At 31.7% G+C, this 20,239-nt stretch overlaps 1 protein-coding gene across 1 annotated transcript in view; it reads left to right on the forward strand.

Moving 5' to 3' along the window:
• The window catches only part of LOC115244689 (metabotropic glutamate receptor 7-like), a gene marked incomplete at its 5' end in the record, with an annotated part of 78,210 nt that extends 58,562 nt beyond the window's left edge, over window positions 1–19,648 (forward strand). The window contains 10 exons of the mRNA XM_029822557.1: window positions 1,939–2,132; window positions 6,369–6,495; window positions 7,665–7,776; window positions 13,300–13,523; window positions 14,631–14,911; window positions 15,584–15,888; window positions 15,972–16,124; window positions 17,857–18,013; window positions 18,098–18,390; window positions 18,932–19,648. Coding sequence (XP_029678417.1) covers window positions 1,939–2,132; window positions 6,369–6,495; window positions 7,665–7,776; window positions 13,300–13,523; window positions 14,631–14,911; window positions 15,584–15,888; window positions 15,972–16,124; window positions 17,857–18,013; window positions 18,098–18,390; window positions 18,932–19,072 — 1,987 coding nt within the window. The remainder of the gene's footprint in view (window positions 1–1,938; window positions 2,133–6,368; window positions 6,496–7,664; window positions 7,777–13,299; window positions 13,524–14,630; window positions 14,912–15,583; window positions 15,889–15,971; window positions 16,125–17,856; window positions 18,014–18,097; window positions 18,391–18,931) is intronic.
• Between the last annotated feature and the right edge of the window lie 591 nt (window positions 19,649–20,239).

The raw sequence follows: 20,239 nt of genomic DNA on the forward strand, positions 1-20,239 counted from the left end.
GGAATGCCAAATCCTCGTTAATCGAACCAAATTATCAAAAATAATAATCTTTTGAATGTCAAAAAAAAGATGAAGATCGCCAGTATTCATTAATTCTACAAACTATCAGATTTAAGAAAACAAATATGCTGAGATACAAAAGATATAATTTTCACAATTGCTTTGTCATCAGATTTTAATCTATAATTTTTCTAAAGTAAACTTACCAATATTTTCCCGTTTAATGGGTTTTGCAAATCTATTTCTTATCAGAATAATATCATAATAAAATGGAAAAAAAATAAAACAGTCACATCAAACATACAATTCTGTCTCTCTCTCTCTCTCTCTTCTCTCTCTATTTATATAGAGTGTCTCACAACCTCCGTACAATATTTTAATAGCGTATTGTAGAGACAAAATGGAGTAAAAAGTTTTAATACAAAAATATCGAGGCTATAACAGTTTTTTAATCATAAATGATCAAAGTTTGCCAACAATATTGCGTAAATTTGCGCCCTCAGGCTCGTAACTACATTTACACACGTACTGATATGTCATCTGTTATTGTGTGCTGAGAGATAAAATAAATAAATTGATTTCCACAAAATTTCTCCGCGCGATCAAAACAGAAATAAACTTCGTTTCTCAAATGTGTGAAAATATTAAGTTTATATTTCTATTTAAATATAATAATTAATCGTGTATATATATATATATAATACGGCTTAATTGTACGAATTATTTAAATCTATTAAAATGAATAAATCCAAAATATGCAAAAACGGCAGAATTCCAGAAACATAAATTCTGCACAATTAATCCCGGATTACTATTCCGTAAGCATTCGCCAATATTTATAATTAACCGCAGCTGACTATAATTCGCGATGATTAAATTGCGTACTTTCGATGCAGACAGGAGAAACTTTCATGTGACAAACTTTCGCGAAGCCGCGACAAGAGAAAAGAGAGAAACAGCGATGCAAGTTGAGAAAAGCAATTTCCTCCGTTATAGTTTTTGCGTTAACAAACATGTTCGGTGCACTGCCACCGTGATGACGCGTGAAAAGTTACGCAAGATCAATGTTTTCCTAGATCACTTATATCATATCTCTCTCTCTCTTTCTTTCTTTCTCTCTCTCTCTCTCTCTCTCTCTCTCTCTCTCTCTCTCTCTCTCTCTCTTTTCTTTTGTCTTTCTTCCTCTACTTTCTTTTGTTTCACTTTTCTTGAGATAAATGACGAGGTCTTTTCGAAACGATTGGAAACTGTGCACAATCGATTGCATCGCAATGATAAATAAATTTTGTAAATGATCTTATTAATTACGTACGAGATATTTTTTCCGCGAGCAACAATTTAAGCTTCTATCAGAGAGCAAGGCATTCTTTTCTCTGCATTCTTCTTATCTCTAGATAAATAAATAATGACGACGCTTGTCACATTGTATAATAGGAAACTGAATTCTTCGAGATTGATCAGATTGCAGAAATAAAACTTGTCCGATCGAGCAAAGTGTGATAAATTGGAATTGATAAATTAAAACAAAAATCGAATTATATTTTATCGCCAGTTTTTGACGAATTAGTATCGTGAGATGAAATAATATTATTTAAACATAGTAACTATATACAGAGATAAAAGCTGTTATTATTTAGTATTTAGGGAAAAAATAATTCTCTTTTTTTTCAAGAACTCTTTATGTAAACGAGAAATTCTTGTCTTACTTTACTATGATATTAAATTATCATATTTCTTCAGATTTTACAATAAACTCAATAATATTTTTAATACTTTGAATTATTTACAAAAATAGCTGAAAGTATTTAAATTATTCAAATGTAGTCAAATTATACATATGATCATAATGCATATGTTTGGGTATCTACCTATTTCAGAATCTTTTAGCATATATAAATCAGGTACATATAAATATGTAGTATGAATTTATTAAAAAAATTGCTGTATGAAACCAGAAATTTGTAAATTATTTTTAGTGGATGCGGTTTATGCCATGGCACACGGTGTTCATAATGTCATCGAGGAAGAGTGCGTAAATAATCTGGGCACGTCGCATTATCTTTGTGAGACTCTTTCACCAGCACCGGACGGTCCGCGACTTCTCCAGCATATTCGCAATGTCAGTTTCACTGGTGAGTTACGCCAAATCTTCTAACAATAATTTTTAATCCAGCGATGTATATTTAATTTAAAACAAAATAAAATACACAATTTTATTTAAATTAGATTATATCTTTAATTACATAACACCTACGTATTTAAATAATTGAATATCTTGCGCGCGTACTAGCGTTTTTTTAACGCGATACAATATCGATTAATTGATCAAATATTTGTTAGCGTTACGTGTCTCGAATGCGAAAAAAAAACCGTCAAATTAAGAAACTCAAACAAATCAATCAATTACATCTGCGAGAATCCTATGTGTGTATCAAACTACGACTGCGTCATCCCATATATAAAGCGATCTATCAGTGACGTCAGAGAGTGGCAATCTCGATGCTTCATCGATATTGCAATTAAAACACTTTCCCCGATTTCACAGCACGTAACACTTTCACGTTGGTGTACTGTGATACAATTAAGACTGTCCCTCGTTACAGCGCACTATCAAGTGGCAATGCGATTATCCTGCCCATCCATTCCACGATCGCGTATCAGGCAAGATTTATCGCGTAATATATTCAAACTTCTTCCCCCTAACTTTTTCAATATTTTCATAATACCGACCTACCTTTTAATCCCGTGTTATTACGTCTTTGTTCACTTTTTCAATTCTCGAGACATCGGTGCATTATCTTTTTCTTTCTCCTTCTCTCTCTCTTTCTCGCTCTCTCAAGAGATCCTAGTTTATACAATATTAACTTATCAAAATATTTTATCTCAAAATAGAGAGGGAGAACTCATTTATCAATATTAGCAGTATAAATAGAGGTTAATCTTCAAAGTAAACTGCAGAATATAAGTATATGAAAACCGATATATCAGTAACAGACATTTATTCTTCGCTTAATCGCTATTCAACATTTTCTGAGCAAAGCTTTAATTTGAAGACGTAAATACCAGATTGTTTACATAAAATTAGAAAGCGTTAACTAAATTGTACAAATATATAGAAAAGTAATAAAAATCTGCTTCTTAATCGTTGAACTTCTTAATTTACTTTAATCAAAACACACACATACTTTATCTTAATACTTGAGTTTTAAAACGCTTAAAGCGGAAATATTAATGTTATAATGAATAAAGATCCACATTTTTCATCATAATTTTCTAAGTAAATTTGATGATATTCTCTGAAGTTCTCTAGTGCCGTTTTAAAAGCAGTCTGTAAAAGTAAAGTAAGAGAGAGTTTACTTGCTTTATAAGTATTTCTCTCTCTAGATCAAATCTAATTACACAAATTTTCCGATAACTATAAAAGAATATTGTTTTCCCAATGCATTAAGATTTAATTCTATTTGTTTGCACTTTTGATGCAAAACCAATCTGCGGATAAGACAATAATGGAAATAAAAATATAAAATTGGCCGGAATAGTTTGATAGTATTTTAATTATTCAGTTTACTGCATGCTAAATAATATGCGAATCCAACGTGCATCAAGTATCTCACAAGTGATCTTACAAATATAAAACACAATGGATTGTATTTATATTTATACATTGTTCTCAATAATTGGGTTTTAAGAAAGAAACTTATAGCCGCGAACGCAAGCTCTCTGAAAAGAGTCTGGTTTAAACTTTGCGGCGTTATCTGGATTTCTCTCAATCCGAAGAAAACCGCGCCCTCGGTTGTTTAACCTCCAAGAGAGAAAGGCTATGCATTTCAAGTACTCTCATTTTTCCTCGCAACATTTTTACAGATAAGCTGACAATAAAACCGACCGCACCAAGAACGAAACATTTCACTCAATATTGCCCTTTTTTATTTTCCTTTTTTTATTTCTTTATTCTGGACTTTCTTTATTATATTTTATTCATTTTATTACAAATAAACAATATTTTTACAATTTTAGCAAGTATTTATTTTTGGTAAATATCTAATAAAAATTGTGTCTGTATGTCTTCGTAAAAAAAAAAATACGCTCTTGCCTGTGGACGCAGAAAGCTATGAACAAAACAAATATGATTTAGTTGATGGAAAATCTATAGGTGATATAGAATGAAAACAAATGATTTGTTGCTACGCGCGTGATAACATTATCCAAATCACTTTTAAAAATAAAAATTCTGCTTGCAAAAGTTCGCATTTTTTTCTCGCCATATTGCGAGCTTATCGCTCGAACTGATATTCAATAGCGATTTGAATTAGGAATCGTCGTAACACTATTGATAAGAAAATCCGTGACACAAAATTTTTTAACATGACCAATGCGCTACTTTTTTTATATGCTGCAATGGTAACGATAACTTGGCATAAGCGCCACGAACTTGTTTAAGCGTTTTACTCAAAGAGAGTTTGCGAGCAACGCAAATCTTGCGCGCTTACACGCGCGGAATAACAATGTACATGTATTTTCCTTTGTCAAATTTATTTGCTAGCCCTGACGATCCCGCACCTGTTTACACTCCCGATTATGTTTATGTTCGTATATATATACTTTCACGCAAGTTTCACAGAACTAAGCGTGCCAAGTTTTTATCGTTATATTTCTTTTTATCGAGGAAGATTGTGTGACGATAAAAATAACTTAATGGATTAGTAAGAAAAATATCTATAAATATATTGTACTATTTCCAGTTTTAATAAAATCTGTTAAGTTTATAGAGAATGAACGAAACTAATAATATTTTTCTATATCTAATACTTTCAAAAATTTTCAAATTTTTTTTTCTCTATAATTTTCGCATATATTATTGCTTGTATATTATAAATTTGTCATTTACAATTAAAATGTAAATTCTTAATAATTTATTTTTATGTATTTAAAATTCTCATAATAATAATGTATTTTCATTATAAATATTGCATTTTAAAACAATTAAATTTTAAGAAAAAAGGTAGTAATAAATTTCTTTTTATATTTGTCATATAACTCTTTTCATATCTTTCATTATAACTTGATTGTGAACTCACTTTCTTGGTTTTATCAAGATAAAAAGTAAACAGAAATCTCTCTCTCTCTCTCTCTCTCTCTCTCTCTCTCTCTCTCATATTTTTTTTCTTAGGAAAAATTAAATATTTTTATCTCTCCTCTAAATAATAACTTTTTACTGCAAACCTATTTTAATGAGACATTTAATTTGATAAAGCACCAAAATTTTGGGGTTTGCTTAATATTAAAGAAGATAGCGAGAAAATATCACTACATTATTGCCACAGCTTTCGTAATCTTTTCCTCGCTTCCTACCGCGATTACGAAGCTTTTGCTTCGCGATTTTTTACCCTTATAGTTGCTCATAATTTTTTCCGCTCTTGCACCCTAAGCTCCCTTTTCTCTTTGATACCGTCGCCTGTACAACAACCTGCTTTTTCTCGCGAGCTTCTCTTATTCCACCTATTTTCCCCATCGACGGTCTTAAAAATAATACTTTGTATATATCCTGTATACCCGTCTATATTTGCCGGTTGGTGCCTGCGTTGAATTATTATAAGAAGGGTGAAGATATAAGCCAAGAGAAGGGAATGAATCGTAACAAGGATAAAAAGAAGCGCGCGGATCCTTTTTCTTGCTGTGTCCTATAAATAAATCGTAACCCACGCGTGAAATGGCTGGCATAAATTCCGCAAACGGAACGCTCAAACCCGCTCTGATCTCATACTGACAAATGTTTGCTTATCGCTAGATTTTTGGACCATATTATTTACGAGATAAGATTGCACTTTTTTACTTCTCATATCAGTATTTTTATTTTACAATATTTTTTAAGTAATATTACAAAATTAAATATTATTAAAAAATTTATAATTTAATTTATTCTTTCTTTCTCTCTCTCTCCTTTTTTAAATAATTTTTTAAATATTCGAAATTAATCCCCTACACATATATGATTTATATATTTATAGAACTTTTTTGATTTTACATATTTCATTATTACTCTCTCTCTCTCTCCTTCTTTTTGTCAAGTAATATTATCATTATTACATTTTAATAAAATTATCCATAATCTATATCCATAAATTTTTATTATATATAAATTCATATATGCATTATAAATATTTATTATAAGCTCAGAATAATGCAATTGAGATCAGCAATAATGTCAGTTCAAAGACACATAATAATTTCTTGAGAAATTTTTTGGAGAAGAATTAAATTCTATACATATTACAATTTAAAATTATATAATTTAAAACAATTTAAAATTATATTATCATAACTATCGCATTTAGATTGTCGAAACAGCACTTGCTGGTTTATTTTAGGTCGCCAAAATACGGAGATTAAGTTCAACGCCGACGGGGACGCCTACGGATTTTACAACATCTACCAGTATCAAAGAAAGGAAGAGGGTCGCTTCGATTACATCCTCATTGGTGCGTGGAAGGAAGAGTAAGTGACGGTCTTTGATTCATAAAGGATCCGCAGACTTTTGCCATTTGTCATACATGCTGCACAAACTGTTGTATTAATCTTCAACCTTTCTACATCTTGTACAACATGGTATTATAAGCAATTACAAAATTGTGATATGATTATCAATGTCACTATATTTTTCTAAAATTTAATATACCCTTTCATATATGTTATTTGCGGACAGTTTATAGACAATGTTCATAGTCACAAAATATATGAATACGAACAGTATTTTATTACACATTAAATTAAAAATGTTTTGAATATGTTTTTAAATTTATCCAACATTTTATTCAATCTTCTGAATATAATAAAAAAAATTAATTCACGTTATTCACTCATCAGTTAGATGCTTATCATTATTTTTTACGATATATGATATATCATCATATACAGGGTGTCCCACCAAAAGTGGCCATCCCATTTTATCTATTAAACTAAAAGAGATAGACCATAACAAATATATCTTAAATTAAATTTAAATTGAACTCTATTGTGAGCATAGTAGTTGCTTACAAAAACTATTTGTATTAATGAACGGGGAGATATGCATAATTTTTTTTTTTTTTATAACAATATGGATATTTTGACACAATAAAAGTTGTAGCGCTGTTTGAAACGAATATAATGATATATGATTTAATGTAAATATTTTACTTATTATACGAGTTTTATCGGCTTAAAATATCGCGGACGATGTCTATTTTCTCATTTTCGGGCGATATGGCCAACTTCTGATTCTGACTCGAGATCATTTGATCTTATGATCGAATGACAAAATGACATACGTCAATCTCTAACATATAAGTCAGAAGTTATATATATATATATATATGATATATATATACTTCATTATTGTATATAATAATTCGTAATAAGTGATTCGGCAATTATTATATTTTTTTTCTAAAATAAAAAAGAATATTATAAACCGACATAATTCCAATAGAACGATGCTAAATTAAAATATTTTTATACTGTAATGTTTATATATACAATTTATATATATTACTTTAAATAATTAGAAAGAGTTCAGAAAATTGATTTTGCTTGTATAACACTTTCCATGCTATTAATATAATGCGATAAGATAAAATCAGTGATGGCGTCCAGTTTATTAATTGAAGGTTAATTTACTCTCTCAGGCTCTCCCTGGACATTAATATGACACGATGGGCGACCGGAGTCGGCGAGTTTCACATTCCACCTAGCATGTGCAGCGATAACTGCCCGATGGGACACATCCGCAATTTTGTAGTAAGTGCACATTGCAAAGTCTGAGGATAACCAGAACCACTGCGTGCTGCATGGTTCTATTAGCTGATAGGATATTCACGAAAGATCGATCCATCGAATAATGAAAAAAGAAATTAACGGGAGTATATAACGAATAATAATTATCAATATTAAACGAGATATAATGGAAGATACATAATATAATTTTTTGGTGTATTTTTAAATTAATATTTTACTTTATTAATACCGTAATTTACACGTTAAGTTTATAATATTATAAAGACTTTATCTCAAAGATTCAACAGATTGATCAGCGGTTAAATGGCGAATCAATGCATTAACTAAGTAATAGCCCACTAATTCCCATTACATGTGACCTGTTGTTACATGCCGAAATTTGTTTGCGGTTTACCACTAATCTCATCGACTCGGCTCTTTTGGAGTTAATAAATTTCAAAAAGAGATTATTCAAATTTGTTTTAACTTATCAATGCGCATTGAGGTTAATATTATTATTTAATATAATCTGCAACATATAATTTATACATCTCTTTTTATATATCATAATTAATACAATTTATAATTCATATGGCAGGAGCAAACAGTGTCATACATATATACAGGAAATGCACATTTTAATATGCACTTATGTGAATCCGCTTTAACGAAATTATGCGGCTATCTCAACAATAGTTCAACTTTTCTCTTGTGCGTGGTTTCTGTAATTAGATTTTCACAGACGTTTTGACTGAAATTCTGTCGGAAGTCCAACTGTATAATTCCCACAAACTCTCGTGATATGCAAGTTACATATAGTCTAATAAAGTGTACGCGCGGACTATCTTCTATCTCTCTCTGATCTCTTCTCTCCGATTCTCACTTCCCTTCCTCTCGGGGAGAATTTCATGCAAGTTAAAGTAGATCTGTAATTGTGTCCCAATCTCAAGTTTAGCCCTAAATGTGGGATTACATCCGGGGTGTACCCGACATTTCCCGCATATTTCTCTATGGATATAAACGCACATGCTGAACATAGGTAAAGCTGGAAGTAAATTATACCGTATAACACGGTTTTCATACATGTATTTATTTGCCATTTAACGTAGTGTTCTATTACTTTATAGCGTAACTACAAAATATAATTTCCAAATTATAAATCAAAAATTTATAAGAAACTCTCGAAATTCTCAGTTTCTCTCTTATTACAGATCTAAAAGTATTGAAATTTCAGGTAAAAAGTATACCTATTTTGAATACTACATAATAAAAACCAGCATTATGTTTACAAATATTATATAACACTTTCTGATCATTTATAAATGATTTTTTTTTCTACTTATTTCTTGTTCTTTTTCTGATCAGACGAATTTTATATAACGATCTATTTTTCTATAACATCACGCTCTATAAAATAATGTTTTTATTATTTTATTTTTACTTTTTTACATTATATTTTTGATTTTATGTTTTAATATTTAGTTTAATTAATTTAGAAGCCATAAATTTAAATTATACATTCTAGTATTAAAGCTATATTCGTGAAACAATTTTGTCTTCTGGCGCTTAGATCCTTTGGGATATAACTCATTTAGGTCACATGGTTGTGAGTTATCTCTAAATATGGCTCAGAAATGTTTAAAGGTGGCTCATTTAACCTTTTGTTATCAATAGTTAATGACATACGCATTAAACTTTCTTCCAATTGATGAGAGTTTGCTTATAAAGCTCTATAATGCCGATAATTGGCTTCTCTTATTATTAGTCGATATCGAGCAAACAAGAAGAATTTGATATCGTGGTGAGCCGCTGTAACCAGAAGCATTATCGAACGTCTCATCACGGTCACGTCTTATCTTTTGTGACGACTAATTAACTTTAGGATTTTGTTAGAGAAAAAAAAATCATTAGTTACGTGTTTCCTTTACTTTATTAAGTCAAATATAATACGGCTTTTATTCATCTGAATAGCGAAAAACATTATTATTTATAGCATTTATTTTGAGATTAATATTATAAATATCAGACATTTTTAAGGAACCATTATTTTTGCATATAATCCTTTTTTATTTATACATTTTTCCATAATATTTGGGACAGTCATCTAGAAAAACAGAAACTTTAATTTTTCGAGAACACAATCAACGCGGAATTTTGATATCCTCCTTTATGTTTTTTAAAGAAACGAAAATGAAAACATTTGTTCTTCTTTGCTTTGTTCTTTTATAATTTGTTATTTTTAAACTTTGATTTTGTAGATGATAAGAAATTTTTCGCACAAATTCCAACTTAGATTTTTTAAAATTCTAATCCGAGTCCCTTAAACTATTTTTTTTCTCTCTATCGTCATATCTACTTTAATTTTATCATTTATGCGCAATTTTCTTCCGGATTTAAAGACGATCATCTGTGACCTTAATCCGCGACGAATCACATGTTCTCTCTATTATTTGCTTTTCCTCCTATCATACATATATTTATTCATACTTTTTATATTATTAGCCTGCAAACACATATCTCGCAAAATTTTTAAGGAGAAAATATAAAATTTATTGTTATTATTTTTATAAACTTATTTGCATATATGGGAAACTTTTACTGAAGATTTTAGCTTAAATTCTATTCAACCTGAAAAGAAAGAATTTAAAGTCTTAAAGTTTCCTCAATTCCATTTTTCCTCATTTCCAATTTTTTTCAGCTATCTGTCCATCGCCGCAGCCATTTCCGTTTTATCACTGTTCCGCAATTCGCTTTCGGGATAAGCTTATGCGAGATCTAAAAATTTAATCCATGTTGCAACGATGACGAAAGAGAGCTCATTGATTGTGACGAAAGTTTCACTATGTTCATTATAGATTCTCATTAGGAAAGTCTAACGCTCGCAGTCGTGAAAAGCGAACAAAAATAGCGCAATTTTTTGTGTCTTGCGCCTACGATTGCCTTCATTAAACTCTATATTGCTTGCATCGCACTCCGATAAATCTTCAATAAAAACTTTATAGTGCGTTCTAGGAAAGAGAACTTTTACGAAAAATCTTGCTACGACATACGATAGTGTGCAATCAGATTAATCGATCGACAGTTCCGAGTAAAGGTCAAAAGTTTCTATATTGAATTCTTGCTCTTTTATCTATCTTTTTGTTAATTTATATTTATATTATATTATTCTCTCTTTCAAGATATAAATAAAAGTTGTATCACAAAGTGCCAATATTCAGTAAATTTTAATAGTATTCGGATTTGTCAAGTTTGATTATTTTAATTTGTTTTACATACTACTTGTAACAATAATTTTACTTTGTAGTTTTAATTTTAGAGACAACTAAATTTAACCTCTTGATTTTTTATACATCTTATACAAGGCATATTATTTATATAATCTAGCAATATATTGCATTTCATGACCTTCTTCGTAAAAAAGAAAGAAAATATTCTCTAGCTTATGGTTGCAGTTAATTATATATTTATCGTATATTTAATCTTCGTAAAAAAAAATTTGTACAAATAAAATTGAATACTCTTGCTTTCTCTCTCTCTCTCTCTCTCTCTCTCTCTCTCTCTCTCTTTATTTTTAATATAATTATTCTAAATATATAAAATTTGCAAATGAATCTTAATAAATTAAATAGACTTGTAATATCAAAATAGCATAGTTGAAACAATAAAATATTACGGTATAAATATTTTTGCACAATGTATTTACATTGAAAAATAGACATTTATTATGCGATCTACGTAAATTCAATTAAATCTAATTTCACTCGAAATCTACATTAATAATCAATTTATGCATAATTACTTTATTAATTAAATAGACCTGAAAACAAACATTACACGCACATATACATGTATCATGTATTTAAAACACGGCTTCGTTGCATTTTTCTTGTCAATCTACGTATTTAACAAAAATGCAAACATACCAGCAATCAAACAATCATAAAAGCGATTCGTTAAGCGCGGCTTAATTAAATAATTAATGAATGACATGCCGAGGGGGCGACAACTGGTGCGTGATTCGTGTCACGAATTAGATTTATTCACTGCTCGATTGAAGTGCGTATATTTTGACAAACGTCTATCAATAAATACCTCTGTAATGGCAATTAAAACTATAATTACCGCCGCATTCACTCATTTCTGCGCGATCACGCATATTCAGTTTGATCCGTGACGCGAATAATGCGGCTCATAATTATTATAATGCTGACAGGAGTTTTGATTGCGGTAATGCTAATGACATAATGATGGTAATCATTAGTCATTAGCATTTTCATATTATTATGAACAATCAAAATATTACAAATTAGTTAGTAATAACCGTAATAGTTGCAAATTAATTTAAATATAAGATAATTAATTCCTAATGACCATTAATATATACAATTCTCCAATCTTTTTATTTATATAATACGCGTAATATATATTCTAATAAAGATACATACATAACATTCACACACATTTATATAATTAAATCTTCCATTTTAGTCTCAAAATATTATATTTCTTTAATCACTCCTTATTCTATCAATCCACTTTTATTTGCACGTCCCATTAATATTATTTATGGATATTGCGTGAGCAGATACTATTTAATAATGTTAAGCAGTTCTAAAATGCGATGGAATTATCATTATTTTATCCTTAGCGAAAACGATTTATTATTTCGGTATAAAACAGAGTTCGAGCAGTAAGTAAAATTATTAGCAATTCCATTTTTCTATGGACCTACTGTAAATAATTCGGATCCGTTTGTTTGCTAGACAGACAGAGATCTAGTCGATCTGACTCAATATCTTTCTGGCAGTTACATGAAAAAATAGATTTTTCATAAATACCATTGAACCATACGTCATACTGGAATCTGCGCTTTTTACGTCAATGTTTTCCAACCGTTTAGACAAGAATAGTTACGTCACGTCACATCTTGTTCAACAAAATCCGCTTATCCAAAAGTGTAATCGCGCGCGCTCGTATATCAAAACTCGTAAAACTCTATTTGTTGCTTCGATGAAATTACACTTGCTTTGCATTGAAATTCAATTTATTCATAATTTATACCAGTGTATAAAATGCGATAACAAATTATTCTATTTTTTATATATTTTGTTAGTTTTATATAATACAATAATTCACACAATATGACACACAGTTTAATACCTGAATTATAATGTTTTCCTCTCTTCGCAATAATAAAAAATATATCATTATTAATTGATTATATTAATAATAACAATTATTAGTAATTATATTAGCATTCAGGGTATTGATTCTAGATTTATTATTTATCATTTTGAATCAATCAATGATAAATTATGTATATCCATAATGGACTAATAATGGACATTAATAATCAATAATAATCAATATGTAATAGTAATGATTATTGCTAACTGATTATTATTGATGATCCTTTATAATTATAAGCTTCATTATTCATCATTAATTCAAGACAATGAACGATTAATCGTCAATTATTCGTCCTCATACATTGTCAAGTAATGATCATGTGAATCATAAGCTGTATGCCGGCAATTTCGTGTGCAGGAACCCTGCTGTTGGAGTTGCGTTGCCTGCCGGGAGGATGCCTACGTGTACAACGACACATGCAAGAAGTGTTATCCCGGGTATGCGCCGAATGCTACAATGACGAGCTGTGTGAAGCTCACCGCAGAGGTCATACCTTGGACAAGTCCTTGGGCGCTGGTACCACTGATATTCGCGTCGATCGGCATTCTCAGCACCCTCTTCACCACTGTCGTCTTCATACAGTGAGTCTATATTCTGCTCCTTATGTATTCGTTGATGCTTTTATGTAGGATGTATATGTCTCCTATTATATTTTTATGTTATATTATACAACAGATTTTTTAGCAAGCTTGATATTAGTTTTCTCTATATGAAAAAATTTTCAAAGATTTGTAGTAAGAGAAATAATTAACGAGTAGGAATCTTTGGTAAACAAAGTTTCAGAGATAATAAGCAGACCCTGTTTTTCAATCATTTTAAAAGTAGACTTTGCTTTACAGAATTAACTTTTTAATTTAAGATTTTATTATAAAGCTATACAATGTCAAAAATTAGAAAGCAGTATAAATAACTTTTCACGATATTTCTGTTAAAGAGGAATCGTCTTTAAATTCCGAATAATTTGTTACTAACAAATAATGCCAAAAACAGAAAATAAAAATTTTTATTAAATTAAACAAAAATATATAAATATAGTATAAAAATATTCTTCTGAATTTATTAATATAAAGAATAAATGTGTGTGTATGTGTGTAAAAAAGACATTCTATATCTTCTTTATTAATAAAAACACAACGAGCTTGAGCGAGGAATATTAGCATTGAAAAAGAGTGCTTAAAAAGATTTAAAGTCGATGCTTTCAAAGCGAAAATTTAATCAAAAGCTTCATTAGCGACCTATTAAACTTACTTAATTAGAGTACTAAAAGGTTTACTGCATTTTCCTATAGGTATGCAAGAAAGGAATAGAACTTTCGGACCTGAAATTTTAATTTTTTTTATTTCTGTTTGGCTTAACTAATTAATTTAGTTATTAGATTCACGTTAATTAGCATGGATTTAGTTATTAGATACTTCGTATAAATTATTACTCGTGACTTAAACTAATTATCACACAACTTGACATCGCAATGCATGAGGATAGATTTTGAAAGTTTAATAATATATTCTTCAGAATTATTAATCTTGGAAGATATTCTTTTTTTGGATATCGAAAAGCAAAACGTTAAAAATAAATGAAAAAAATATTATATTATACGTTTGCAGAGTTATATATATATATATATATAAATATTTAATAATTTAATTCGATTCTTTCATGTTTAAATATGCGTTGTGTTTGAACTGTAGATTTAATCGTACTCCGGTGATTATGGCATCGGGACGCGAACTATGTTACGTCCTTCTTGTGGGCATTCTCTCGTGCTACGGCATGAGCTTCGTTATACTGAGCAAGCCGACTACGTGGAATTGCACATACCTCAGAATCGGCCTCGGTCTCTGTCTCAGTATATGTTACAGCGCGATCCTCACCAAGACCAACCGTATATCGCGAATATTCAACCAGAGCACGAAGAAGATCAAGAGGCTCTCCTACACATCGCCCAGGAGCCAAGTGGTAATCGCTATCGGTGAGTACGAGCTGCACTCACCTCGGTAAACACATCGACAAGCCACGACCTCGAAAGGATAATTGCACGCCGATGCTTGACGCAACCTTCTCCCTCCCCCCTCAAATAAAAGCCGGAAACCGTGTTTGACGAAGGGAAATAATGGTGCGATTTTTACGATAAAATTTCGTATTAGTATATTTCTCTCTAAGATAGAGATGATCAATTAGAATTTTACGCAATCCTTGTTTATTGAAATTTCGATCGAAACTAAACGTCATATTTTATGTCGCTCTATTTGTGTCAAAAATAGAAATCTCGAAGAGTACATGAGAGACAAGCAGAGTTATATCTCATCATTCCTTTATCTGTGTGTATGCTTTAAAGTTTATATAAATTATGATTTTATTATTCATAATTTTTTTTAACATAATATTGTAACTATAAGTCTGCTTTAATTGTATCTTTCTTACTAAATTAATATAAATTTTTATTATGCGACAGAGAATGTAAAAATCTAATTTCATAAAAAGATTAATTTGAATATACACAGAAAGAAAAGAGTGTCCCAGTTTCTCTTTGATTCATTCTTCGATGACAATATTACCGCAAATAGTCATATTTCCAATGCGCGAAACAATACTATTGTAAAGTGCGACGGATCACAGAACCTGATCACTCCTCTTTGTGCAGGGATTACCGCAGTCCAACTCATCGGCACTATCGTATGGCTGATGATTGAACCGCCGGATACCACAGAGATTCATCCGTATCCGCTGTCCGCGGTGCTGACGTGCCGCGTGTCCACGTTCTCACTGATGATGTCTCTCGTTTATAACATGTTCCTGATCTTGATGTGTACCTTGTACGCGTTCAAGACGCGCAAAATCCCGGAGGACTTCAACGAGGCCAAGTACATTGGCTTCACCATGTATTCGACATGCATCGTCTGGCTAGCCTTCGTGCCCATCTATTTCGGCACCAATAACGATTACAAGGTCTGTATCGGCGTAAAAAAGATCACGTCCCCCACGCATTTGGGCCTTATGATGCGTTTTTCTGAATTTGTTAACATGTAAAGTCGAGCGGACGGCCTACCTTGCAGGTTCAGATTGCGAGTATGTGCATGTGTATCAATATCTCCGCCTCGGTTGCCCTCGGCTGCCTCTTCACCCCCAAGGTCTATTTGGTGCTGTTCCAGCCTTATAAGAACGTTCGCCCTGCACATCCTAACGTATGTACAATACTGGTTTTCTTATTCTATCCATGTCTGATAATTAATCCGTAAGATGAGAAATATACAAAACATCTCTCCTAAAATTGGAAATTCCAGAGACGATTCAAAATTTCACAAAAAACAAAGCTACACGCGTTTTTTTCGCCAAAAATATCTTTTTATCCAAATTACTAATTTCTCTCTCACAAATAAATTTTTGTCTATTATTCTTTTTTTATGCTTTCACACAGCAATTTCAAGACAAACGCCTTAATCTAATATAAATTCAGATAAATCACGTAAATTGAGATTCATTATTATACACTACTAAAAAAAAAAAATAGAGAACACTTTCCATACTCTAAAAATTGGGCTATTTTCAAACCGCTGAAACTCGACGAAAAATCATCGTAGGCAAAAAATTAAAAAAGCATTTTGTAGCTTGAAGTTTCAATTTTAACGCGCCATAGATGATTTTTTAAAATTTGTATATCTTCCTGGTTCTATGCTTTAAAAAACAACACATTTTTGACACTCTGCAACTCGATAAAAAAATTTCTCTCGAAAAATTCAACTCAAGTTTCACAAACTACAACATTTTGCCTACAAAATGCTTTTTTTTTTTTAAATCTTGCTACAAACAATTTTGTTATTTTTTCATTTCCAGAAAATACAGGTAAAAAATATTTTTTTTTAGTAGTGTATATGGATATATTTCATTATTATTTATGGATTATACGGCGCAATGTGATTATTAATAGTAAAAATTATAAATTCGATTTTCTCGGATAAATAAATTTTTCTTCCAAAGTCTTCACTTTGTTACAGTCGCCTATATATATAATCCCAGGGCCTTCGTTATCAAGTAAAAAAATTGCCGTAACCTATTTATTAGAATAAATATCTTATATGCGAAAAGGCCTTACTCTCTCTGATAAAACGTCGTAGGGAACCTTAAAAATCATCAGACTTAAAATTTAGTCTTATAATTATCTCATTTATATGTCATAGACTTTATTAATAATAAAGATCAAATAATAAAATTCATTTTTTAAAATAAAAATATGATGGAAAAAGACGGAATAATAATTTTTTTGATCGCGAAACGGTTAGAAAATAACATTCGGAAATAACAAAATCCTATTTGCGCTTTCAGAAAAAAAATGATTCAGTATTAAAAGATTTAAAATGTGACTAAAAATTAAAAAAATAAATTGTATTTTTTTATGGATAACATCCGTAAAAAATGTAATAGAAAAATAATCGTGACATGTCCCGCGTTGAGGAGCAATCATTAAAATGATAATAAATCAAATATTAATAATCAACGTTTCGATCAAACAGCAGAGAAGTGTATACGAGTCAGACACAAATGAATGCAGACGCGTTATCTATAGACAGGAATAATTGTGAATGTTATACCGAATTCGATTGGATGCACCGTTGCACCCCGAAGCGCATAAAGGCCGGACTCAAATTGATGTAAAAGCGTATGCTAACACACGAGAATGGCACGATCAATTTAACGCATCAGCATAAGTTACCGCACTGTTTGTGGAATTTATGCTGAGCAAAGTTTCCATTCCATTGATCCGACATGTTTACATATATCCTACGCTTGTGTAACTTGCCAAATCGCGCGATAATCTTCGCAGTGCATATCCTAGAAATGCGTCCAGCGGAATTCGTCCGGAATTAGGCAGAACCCCACTATCATCGCGACGCGTAAAATTTATTCGGACCTCCACAGACGGGCGGCTTACAGAGCGGTAATCGCGGGGCGTACAGCATGCGTTTTGCCGCTGGTCGCAGCCAGACGATGCAGAGCGTGACCTCGGGCTCACGTAGCAGCCCCCCGCTACCCCGCGGGGGACCGGGACGTGCGGATGAGCAGAAGCACGTGAACGGTGAGACCCAGGCGCTGGCGAGTCCGTCGGTCGAAGAGACCTCCGTTAGCTAGGTCGCTCTCATACACCTCCCTCCCTGTCCAGAGCATCGAGCGAGGGTGCGCGAGACCGAGGCGGAGGTGTATGTCAACGAGGACGATGACGGCGGCGGCAGCGGCAGCAGAAGCGGCGGCGACGGCAGAAGCGGCAAAGGAAGCGGCGGCTGCGGCGCCGGCGCCGGTGACAGCAGCGACGACGACGACGAAGAGGAGCGCAAGCTGTCAACCGTTCAGGAACTGTCTGAACTCAACGCGGACACCGCCAGTCCGCCGTTAAGTCTGGCGATGTGCCAAGCGTGCGAGAGGAGTCAGGGCGAGCCGCGCCGCGACTCCGATCAGGTGACGGATTTTCCTCGCTTTCGATAGCGGATTATATCCCCGCGGGGATATCAGCAGATTGAGCGGCTTTTCGAGAACGGGGCGAGATATTTGACAGCGAGGTCTAATCGAACACAATTGATTCTCGCTAGCTTAAAGAGAGAAGCTCCGCGAAAAGTCCCTCCTTTTCAATCTTAAAGCTTTATACTGTTGCTTCAGCATTTTAGTATATTAGGCTTTTTATCCTACAATTTATTCGAAGAAAAACTCTGAGCTGGTAAAAAACGTAACACACTCTGCGCATTTGTGTGTTGCAGTGCTTGTTTAGCTGCGCTACAGAACTTTTCCTTTTGCTCGCATTTAGATATTTTGTATAGTTCTCTATCTTTTCTATATTTATATCACATTTGCTCTTATATATCTATATCATTTTGTAGCGCTTTTTATCATTTTTTATCACGCTTTTATAGCGTTTGTTGCGGTTTCATATCATCAGTAATATTGCGAAACGGCGAGCACGCCGCGATTCCTAATCCATGTAATCTTCTGTTTCCCTCTCGAGCCGAGCGATCGCGATGAAGTCGCGATCAGCAGCATCTCCGAGAGAGTAGAAGCGCGCGCGAGGAGAGAGGAATTGTGCCTGAACGAGGAGCAGATTCTAAGCTACACCGACTCGCCGACCTTCTCCGAATTCTCTTCGTAGTATTCGAACAGTCACCTCGATTCGTGACGGATTCCCTTCACAGGCCGACCAGCACGAAGGGCCTCGTCTGTTGCGCCGTACTCGACAGCATTTTATAAGCGCCAGATGTTTTGTACATTCCCATGAAATGTGAGTGATCTGACAACCCTTGCTCAACTCTTTGCACTCGCGTATCTGTTGTGTAGTTATATGATGCAATTATTTACTTAAATCTGACAAATACTTTGTTCTTTAATTAAATATTTTTTTTTAAATTAGGAAGAGATAAATTTAAATATCAAAATTCTTGCATTAACAAATTTTTTAACGATGCAGGAATATTTTTTATAAAATAAATGTTATCACATTTATTAGACTTTGTGACTCGACATCATAAATATCTAACTGAATTTTTATTGAAATTTACTCGAAATTCAGATATTTTGTTATATTTTATTATTAATGTCATAACATAATTTGCCAAAATTTTTTTAATTCATTAATTTTCTAAAATTTTTATAATTATTATAAAATTTATATTAAAGTAATTTTTTAATTCTCAAAATGCAATCAAATAACAGAAATTCAATAGTTTTAAACAGCCTAATCTTACGTATGAAATAAATTAGGAAGAGATAAATTTAAATATCAAAATTCTTGCATTAACAAATTTTTTAACGATGCAGGAATATTTTTTATAAAATAAATGTTATCACATTTATTAGACTTTGTGACTCGACATCATAAATATCTAACTGAATTTTTATTGAAATTTACTCGAAATTCAGATATTTTGTTATATTTTATTATTAATGTCATAACATAATTTGCCAAAATTTTTTTAATTCATTAATTTTCTAAAATTTTTATAATTATTATAAAATTTATATTAAAGTAATTTTTTAATTCTCAAAATGCAATCAAATAACAGAAATTCAATAGTTTTAAACAGCCTAATCTTACGTATGAAAAATTCCGATTTAACTCATATTCTTACTTTATCATTAATGCAACTGATTAATTATTATTATTATTGAATTACGCATTGAGAAATAATACAAAAGCAATGCTTGTTTTTAATATTGAGTATTATATTCTATAAATATTAAGTGATATATAGAAGTAAATTTGGTAATATTATTGTAATAATACCAAAATATTTTCTCGAGTGTAAGGGGTAAACACTGC

Source organism: Formica exsecta, unplaced genomic scaffold (assembly GCF_003651465.1).
Source record: "Formica exsecta isolate Colony F162 unplaced genomic scaffold, ASM365146v1 scaffold83, whole genome shotgun sequence".
Taxonomy (NCBI): Eukaryota; Metazoa; Arthropoda; class Insecta; order Hymenoptera; family Formicidae; genus Formica; species Formica exsecta.